The sequence below is a fragment of the Pyrgilauda ruficollis genome, unplaced genomic scaffold (assembly GCF_017590135.1).
Source record: "Pyrgilauda ruficollis isolate IOZ18807 unplaced genomic scaffold, ASM1759013v1 scaffold7, whole genome shotgun sequence".
Lineage (NCBI taxonomy): Eukaryota > Metazoa > Chordata > Aves > Passeriformes > Passeridae > Pyrgilauda > Pyrgilauda ruficollis.
The window spans coordinates 6,834,187-6,843,503 of NW_024528821.1; the positions used below are offsets into that span (position 1 = coordinate 6,834,187).

A 9,317-nucleotide genomic window follows, 5' to 3' on the forward strand; every position below is an offset into this window, starting at 1 on the left:
GGGAGGTGCAGGACCCCTCTTTAGAAAACACCATGTAAATTATATTAGCCTTGCCTTTCTTTACTCCGTCTTTCAAAGGGAATCATGAATACCCCTGCAACCATCATGGGTTTGTACCTTTGAATGTCACTGTCACAATTTATCAGAGCAGTGACTTTTGCTGTAGCAGACATGCATTTTATATTTACCCTCATCTTCTCTGTAATTCTGGATAAGTAAAAAGTAAATAAGGTTAGCAACAGATAAAAGGAAACAACTGTTGGCTTGGTTTTCTGGAAGTTGGAAATAACTGGATCAGCCCTTAAAATTGAGTTGTGTAGCGTCCCAACAACCAGTACTTGGTCCAGTTTTGCACTTTGAAGCTTTTCTGGCTTTATATTCCAGCTACACACAGATAGCTTAACGCTGTGTCACAAGTTCTAACTGGAACAGCTCAACAAATTATGAAGTTCCCATGCTGTTTCCATTATGGGTAAGACTGGTGATGCAAGCACAGCCTTTGATGTGTTTTGGTCTCCATTTACAGTAAATACACCAAATCCCACTTCCCTGCATACAAGAGGAATTAAAGCACAGGAAACCCATTTCTTTTTTTATCGCTTAAAGTCTCTTGCAGCTTACACAAATTCTTGAATATCCAACTCTTCCTGTGGCTCTGTTGTCAGGGCTTCCTCAACTCACATATCTTTCTGCTCCTTCTCTGTACCTTGTGTTTGTGGTTTTTTTTCTCCTGCCTATCTCTTTCCAAACTTCCAAAAGGTCAAATGCTGGCCAAACCATCTTCCACATAGTTTAGATTTCTCACTGTTTGTACTCAAGCAATGATGTGTTGTGTTTGTGTTGGTTGAAGAATTTTATTTTTTTCAGACCATTTTTGAAGGAACCTATTAAACAGGCAAAGTTCAGTGAGACTTTGTGAGCCACAGCCTTCCAAAACTTTTTGGCTTTCTGAAATGTTGCTTTACAAGCAGCAAATCTAAGATACAAGTTTTCCAAATGAAGGAACACAGCTATTCCTCACTGTTTTTGTTTTGTTTTGTTTTGTTTTGTTTTGTGGTTAATGCCAGACATTCTTTGAGGAAGAAGATGGGAAGGAATACGTCTATAAGGAACCCAAACTGACAGGCCTCTCGGAGATCTCCTTCAGACTTCTTAAACTTTATGGAGAAAAATTTGGGTCAGAGACTGTAAAGATCATCCAGGATTCTAATAAGGTAGAGTTAAACTGCATGCTCTGTGGAGCTGAAGGAAGATGACAGAGCATCCCTTCCTTCTGCCAGTGGGAGGGGGAGAATGAGCCCTCTCCTCCACCCTCTTACAAACACCTTGCTTCCCATTCCCCCTGGCATCCTCATGCTCCTGTGTGTGGACATGTTGCAGAGCTTGACAAGGTGCTGCTGTGGCTCCCAGGTGTGGATTACAAATGGAAATTGCAGTCCCCATTGCTCTGAGCCTTGTTGAAGGCATTAGAAGCCAGCACAGAGCATCAGGTGACTGGAAGCACAGTTACTTCTCGTTGCTTTGATGCTGCAAGTCTAAAAGAAAACCTCCTGGGGCTTTGCAGCCTTAGCTCCTTTCTTTTCATATGGAATACTTATTTAAGCTCCCTGCAAGAGCTGTGCACAACCTCAGGCTGCAGTGGGATTTATCTGGGTTACCAAAGGCAATGCTGGTGATCCCAAAGCTGGTTTAGTGCAAGCCTGCGGGTTTGGCTGGCCCAGTACTGCATGAGCACTGGATCTTTTTGATCACTGAGTCTGGAAACTTCGTGGCTGTGTTAAAAGGATTGAGTAGCTCAGGCCTGTGCTGCCTTGATGGGTCAGGGGACGTGACTGCCTGCTGCAGGAACAGCTTGTTTGGCACCACGTGATGTATTTCTCGTGCCACACCTCCTTGTCTTATCTGCTGGTGGATGGTCTAGACATATCTGCTGAAGGCAAAATGAGCATTTTGCAAGTCATTGGCCTTCCTGCAGTGAGGCCAGATCAGAGGGAATTATTTTAAATCAGATCCCAGTGAATAGATTAGCCAATTATAACTTAGTAACCTTTGCTCCTCCTGTGTGTAACCCTCTTATTTCATAGGTCAACATTAAAGACCTTGATCCCAAGTATGCCCATATTCAAGTGACTTATGTGAAGCCCTACTTTGAAGACAAAGAAATGTCTGAAAGAAAAACTGAATTTGAAAGAAATCATAATATCAATAGATTTGTATTTGAAACTCCTTACACTTTATCTGGAAAAAAGCATGGCAGTGTGGAAGAACAATGCAAAAAAAGGACCATTCTAACTAGTAAGTACAAATATCTGAACATGAGACAGTATCCCTAACTATTAGGAGACTTGTTCCAGCTCATGAAAATATTCCAGAAGTGTGACACATTCACTCAGCTTAATCAGAATTGTGAGACAATATTCTGCTTGGGAGCAGGGATTTACCTTGTGTTTTTATGTGCACATTTTTACAGATTAAAACATCTTCCTGTTAAATTATAGCCTTGTTTGGGATTTCACATCCCCAAGGACAAGAATCTGCTTGTATATGTTCTGTGAAGAGTACTCCTATGTGCTGCATGACTTCTCAATCTATACATTTCTTTTGCTGTTTCTGCTAGCTTTGAACTCCTTTCCATATGTTAAGAAGAGAATTCCAGTCAATTATGAACATCAAGTCAATTTAAAGCCAATTGATGTCGCTACTGATGAAATAAAGGACAAGACAGCAGAGCTGCAGAAACTCTGCAGCTCTGCTGGTGATGTTGACATGATCCAGCTGCAGCTCAAACTGCAGGGCTGTGTCTCTGTGCAGGTCAGTCTGCTTGAAGTCTGTTCAGAATTGCATTTGCATGCACAGCTCGGGGTGAGGCATGGTCACAACACATTTACTTTCCAGAAATCATTAACTCCCCAGGCTTCAGGGCTGCAGCCTCCAGCACAGCCTCCCTGCCACGTCCAGTGCTACACACGCTGGGAATAAACATTTCCTCCAGTGGTGTTTACAGAATCAAGTGTAATTGCACATTAATTAACCATAAGTAACTGCTGAAACATACTGAAGTCTTCAAGATTGTACTGTGAGGATCAGGCACAAAGAGCTGTTTGTGAGTCTTGCTTCTCGAGCTGGATGAGTGACCTTAGGACTCAGACTGTGCTGCTTTTCCACACAGAAATAAGAGGAAAATATGAGGAAACAATCTTAATATTTCTTTTTATCCCAGCAGGAGTTCTAGCATAAATGATTTCTTCTTTCATTCTAGGTTAATGCTGGTCCTTTGGCTTATGCCAGAGCTTTCCTAAGTGATAGCCAGTCCAGCAAATATCCTGCTAAGAAGGTGAATGAGTTAAAAGAAATGTTCAGGTAGGATTTCTAATGTGATAAAAACTAGCAGCTGGCTGGAAGATCGTACCTACTCTGGTTATATTTTTGTCTGTCTCCAAACTCAGCAGATGCTGGATACTTAGATATGTCTTATAAAGATCCAAGTCTCATGGGGTTGTGGGTGCTCACACATATGAAAAAAGCCAATGAAATTATATATATCAAGATTATATATTTCAAGATCTATATTCCCAAGTCCAGGGCTGTGCTCTCCATTAGGAGATTTGCTCGAACACTTGCTTCAACAGTTTGTGTGGGTTTTTGAGATTATCACATGAAGTATGTTTGAAAACCAGAGATCTGACAGTCCAGGGGCTCAAGGGTCTTTGATATTGTGCATTGTTTGCCAGTTTTTCCAAGGAGACTTTTTGCTGACTAATGATGAACTTGAAATATTTTAAAGCAAATCCTTTCCCAGTTTATGGTGGAAGAGCACTGTTCTTGTTTCTGTTGCTCATTTTTGAAACTGTGTGACTTGCACAGGTGTTTTTCCAACTTCTGTCCCTTAGGGTAAGTTTTACCTCCCACTTGAAAGTGTCCCCCAAGATATAATTAGGCAACTCTTGTTTCACCTCAGTATGATGAGTCTTTGCCACACTCTTTTCTGGATCTCTCAGGTGCAACCAGCTGTCTACCAGCCTCTGCATTTTTTACTCTGTGGTGGTGGCTCCCATTTCACCCATTTCTCCATTCTCGTTGTATGAAGAAAGCAGCATTTGAGCCAATCCCATTCTCATTCTGTGTACCAAGTAACTTGGCAGTCAGGGAGCAATCCCTGAGAACTTGCCATGCATGGTTTTACTTTCCAGCCTTGCAGTGCAAACACGGTCTCCATTTCAGTTGTGAATGTGTTTATATTGAGTTTTTTAAAAAAGGAAAATATGTGTGTTAAATGAAGCAAAGAATCAATAACAGACCTCAGAAAGAGCTTCCCATGGTGTGAATTTCCTTCTGGAGGGTGTCTCTGACCTCTGACAGCCCTGCTGTGTCACATGCACCCAGCTCTGGGCAGCCCTGCAGGACTGGCTGTCCCACCTGCTGAGGATCCAGGATCACAGGAGCTCCAGCAGAAAGCCCAGTACCTGTGTTGCAGTCCCTCTGCATTCCCTGATTCACTGGGCCAGGAATACCCCTGGAATATGTCTTGCCCCAAACACAGGAGAAGAGGGGGTGGGAAATACTGAGATTTGCCTGTCTGTTGAGTTGCTTGCTTTGATAGAAACTGGACTATTGTAATGCCCCAAGTTCATTCCTTTCCTCCCCAGGAAGTTTATCCAAGCCTGTGGAATTGCTCTGGAGCTCAACGAGCGTCTCATTAAGGAGGATCAAGTGGAGTACCATGAGGGGTTAAAATCAAACTTTCAGGATATGGTGAAGGAGCTTTCTGACATCATCCATGAGCAGGCACGTACTGTACCAGGAGCCCACAGAGGTGGCTCTCTGTGCTTTAAAAGTGACTAAGCTGAGAACTGGCTGGGAACTGAAAATGTGATCACTCCTCATGTTCTGTAGTTAAATGTAAAAGGGCGAGTAAGCAAACGTGAAAATTAAGCAGTGGAGTTGGTGGATTCCTGAAACTCTTTCTATTGACTGAAAGTCTCAGCCTGGTGTTGGTATTCAGAGTGCTGCAGGGTGGAGTCTTCAGTGACACACCACTGCCTGCCGTGGTTGTCAGAAATCCTGTGTCACGTTCTGCGTCATATTTGGAAATTATTAAGAGGTCACAGGTCAAAGTTCTCTGGCAGAATTTCCATTTCCTCAGTTCTAGTCAGCTTATGGTGGTTTTTTTGTGTTATTTTTCCTTATATATGTTTTCTTTTAATTTTTGCCTAATGCCAACATGCAAATTTATATGCACAGTTAAAATTCATGCTAGTTTATTTGATCTATCATTTTATGTTTTCTTGGGTCTTTCTAGGAAAATACTTTTTGCTAATAGCGTCAGAGAGGTGAGAGATTCAAAGCAGCTGTACTTCTATCTAGTATCATGCTGTGAAATTAGATGAGAACTCTCTTTCTGAAGTAATTTCCATGCCTGTGCTCTTTAATGTTGCCTTCATTATGACAAAAGAAAGCTTGTAGATTTATAGCATCAAGGATATAAAATGCAGTACAGACTGCATTGTGGTCCATAGAACTTGAAATTTAGAAGAATGCTTTCAGGATCTCCCAGTTAGTCAATATACAGTCTATGTGTCACTATGAATGAATGATGCAACATGTTAACTCACTAAAAATGAATAGGCAAATTCCACAGTTAGTTGAGTAGTTGTTCACACGAAATGAAAAATCTACAAATGGCAAAATAATACAACTGCACCAAGCTGCTGTTTGTAAATGAGGTTGATTTACAATAAAATAATGCTTATGGGAGTCAGAGTCTTGTTATGGAATAGTACAATATAATTTCAGGGAACAGTCTCATGATTGGGATGAATTTTGTTGTAGGAGTGTAAGGCTGGATCCGTCTGAGAGTGACTGCTGCATTTCTGTTGCTTTTGTTACATTCCCCTTCTATTCTGCTCATGGCCACCGTTGTTTTAATATGCAAACTATTGATTTTGCACATTTGCCACACTGTTTTTTTCATTGCCACTAACTGCAGAGAGGCTTGTTCATAAGAGCCGCCACCTGCTTACACTAAGCTGTTTGCCAGTGCCAAGACTTCTAATTTGCATGCAGCTGCTGAAACTTTTGTGGCTTTTGAATTTTGCAATAGTCAAATCAAAAACAAATCACTCAGTCCTGCACTGTCAAAGTACAATAGCTAAGATTATTTTAGCACAAAGAAGCATTGTTAAAACACACCCCCTGCTATCTCAATAGATTTATCCACTGCTGTGTCTTTGCTTAATGGGCAAAGTGTGACTGAAATGTCCAAGTGAAGGGCTCCCTGGGAAGGATACACTTTTCACTTTCTTCTTGTAATAGCTCAAAAGGCAGCTTAAAATACCATGTTTATGTACACTGTTCTTCATGGTTGCATAACATGATGTACAACAGCTGACTCGAACTTTTCATTGCCATCAAATGACCTAATATCTAACAAATTCATCCTAATGGAATAAGTTTTCTTATTTTGCAACATTACTCAGTTAAATGTAAAAAGTATAGTGCATTAAATTATGGTTCTCACTGCAAATAGCATATGCTTTTCTAAATATTATCAGTGTCCTAAAGCACCACAGGCAGTGCCCTTTGTTTGAGATGCAAGAGCAGATGGGTAGTCACTGGGTCAGCCTGTGAACTATTTACAGATCTTTTAAACTACAATGTAAACACAAAAAATTTATAAACTGCAGCTGAACAGGTCCAGGAAATTCCAGAAACTGGCAGAAAGCTGGGTGTCCAGAGGCTGTTTATGATGGACAGTGATCTCAGTTTCACTACTGCAATTTCAAGGTTACTAACTTGACTGGTGAACCACATGGTGAAAATAAATGCACAGTCAGCTCTGCCATTCCAGCTGGATCCTGTGCTGTCAGGATGTCCTTCAGGCTGCAAAGTACAAAATCTGGACACAGAGGTAGTAATGGGATTTAGCTGCCTGTATTCCCCATGCTCACAAAAAACCTATTAGAATTCTGTTACTGCTGAGACATAATAAAAATTGTTGTACAGAGAACTATTTCTTTCCCACAGTGCATAGTTGTAACTAAAAGTGATCCAGTAATACACAGACTGGTGTATGTATTAAAGCTGCAGAAATCACTAAACTACTCTTCTTTCTCATTTCTTTTTTGTGCTGCCTTTGTGAAACAGCTTTGAAGACAAGGTTGGATATATCTTTTGCATACCTTTTTAAACAGCTTGATTATCATAATGAAGTGAAACTTGTACTGAATTGATGATTGTTTTGCTTTTTTAGATCTATCATGAAGACACAATGCATTCACCGTGGATGCAGGACTCCCTTCATGTCTTCTGTGCCATCAGTGGAACCTCTGGTGATGGAAGTTACTGCTCACTCAGACCCACTGCTGACATGTAAACATATCAGTCATATTTTACAGAGCTTCCTCAGGAATTCTTGGAACTGTACAGAGGATGTTTGAAACCATCCATGATGAGCAAAGATTGAACTGCAGGGTGGTTTGGTTTGTTTTGCTTCGGTTTTTATTTCCCACAAAAAAAGTTGCCATGCTTTCAAACAGGGTGCTTGCTTATTTTGCTGAGCAACATTGAAAGTGCCTGGACATTGCACCACTGTGCTTGTTTTCTACTGTTTTTTTTTAAGCTAAATGAATAGCAGGACATGGAAAGGCAATTACCTAAATACATGTTGAATTGCTGAACTATGAATCGAAACAATGACGTACTGTGTAAAGCTGTACAATGGAATATAATAAAATGTAAAACTACTTTGTAAATAGAAGGACTATAGAGTATATAGAAATTAGCATTTCATCATATTTGCTGCTAAAAGCTTTGTTGGACAGGGGACATGAAGGAGAAATTGTATTTACAATACAAGGTAAGAGACCTTTCTCTTTTAAAAAGTGACTTGGGGTCCACATACCCCTATTGCACTCAATGAGAGTAAACTTGCCCTAGTCTGGAATAATAAAACCTAAGTCAGAAATTATAATTTTCATGCATCCTCAGAGCAGATATTTCTAAAGTAATCTCCATGAAAGTTGAGCTTACTGTAGTTGATTCCAATTTTTCACAGTTGCAGGAGAGGATGGATTGTACCCGCTGAGAGCAAACCTGAGAGATGTGTCATTTCATATGAGTTTTCTCCTACTTGCCACTCATGATCTCACACAGATATAAACTCTGAGAACAGCTTAAATTGAGTTGGAAATTATAAGGTGTTTTAATAACTTTTGGAAAAAAAATCTAATAATTGGAGAGATGTGATTTAAAAACTTGCAGCACATCAAAATAACTTATACAAAATTGAGGGATTTGTTAGCACCACAGGTCATGCATGTTCCCTCCTGTTAAGCAGATTTGTTCTCTGAAAGTTCATTGTTTTTGTCTGATAGGTGGTTGGAGAAAATGTATTTTCCAGAATTCTTCTATTCCTTCTTCCCTCCCCAAAGCTTTCATACATTCTCTGCCTCTTTTTTAATAACACGCTTCAGATTCAGGAAGAAGAACACAGTTCAGTAATTCTTTTTTCCAGCGACATTTTTAACATCCATGTTTTTCAAAATCCTGTCAATTGTATATATGGTTCCAGTAGTTCATATGGGAAGGGTGGGAGTTTTAAAGATATGTAACAAAATGCCATAATAAAAGGACTCCAGCTGGGTATTTAGCTTGGCTGTAGTGTCTATAAAATATTTAGCTTCTAAGTCTTTGTGACAAAAATTATCTTCAAATAGTAACTGGACTACATTTCAAAATATTTATTATGCATGATTCTAAATACCTACAATTATTTGTATTCTGAGAAAATAATGTTGTGATCCATAAACTCACCCATTAGCTGTTTCAAGCAAAATACAGATGTGCCTATAACAAACCAGCCACATTTTTGCTTCTATGTGCTTTTGTGCCAGACAGGCTCTAAATTTAGCAAACACTTCAGTAAGAGGAAGAGAGATTAGTGTGTATAAATATGGTTAGCACCTTCCTCATTGTTATCTTTCAACAAATAATACTTAAAAGCATATAGTGAGAGTTTTCCAAGTTACTTTACTAAGACATGTGAAGCTCATTATTAGTCAATCCAAGACAAGATACTTCTGGAGCTAATTGACCTCTAAATATCAGTAGTAAAGGGATATCTTGACTGCAGTCAGCAGATGTATGAGATACAGACATCCAAAAGCTCTTGCACTGTGGCTCTTTCAAATACTACAGATAACCTAATAGTTTTCCTGGATTTGCAGGGAGATCCTTATGCATGTTTTTTGATGTCTTTTATGTTCTGAGATGATATAGTTGGCTGAATTTTCAATTTCTGTTCCTTATTTTTACTGGAA

General features: G+C 39.7%; 1 protein-coding gene across 2 annotated transcripts in view; it reads left to right on the forward strand.

Annotated features, from left to right (window-relative positions):
- The window catches only part of DOCK11 (dedicator of cytokinesis 11), a 76,542-nt gene extending 68,786 nt beyond the window's left edge, over positions 1 to 7,756 (forward strand). For both annotated transcript variants that reach the window (XM_041485110.1, XM_041485111.1), the window contains 6 exons: positions 1,068 to 1,214; positions 2,085 to 2,295; positions 2,618 to 2,811; positions 3,260 to 3,360; positions 4,647 to 4,785; positions 7,250 to 7,756. In XM_041485110.1, coding sequence (XP_041341044.1) covers positions 1,068 to 1,214; positions 2,085 to 2,295; positions 2,618 to 2,811; positions 3,260 to 3,360; positions 4,647 to 4,785; positions 7,250 to 7,372 — 915 coding nt within the window. In that variant the 3' untranslated portion in view covers positions 7,373 to 7,756. The remainder of the gene's footprint in view (positions 1 to 1,067; positions 1,215 to 2,084; positions 2,296 to 2,617; positions 2,812 to 3,259; positions 3,361 to 4,646; positions 4,786 to 7,249) is intronic.
- Positions 7,757 to 9,317: the final 1,561 nt, after the last annotated feature.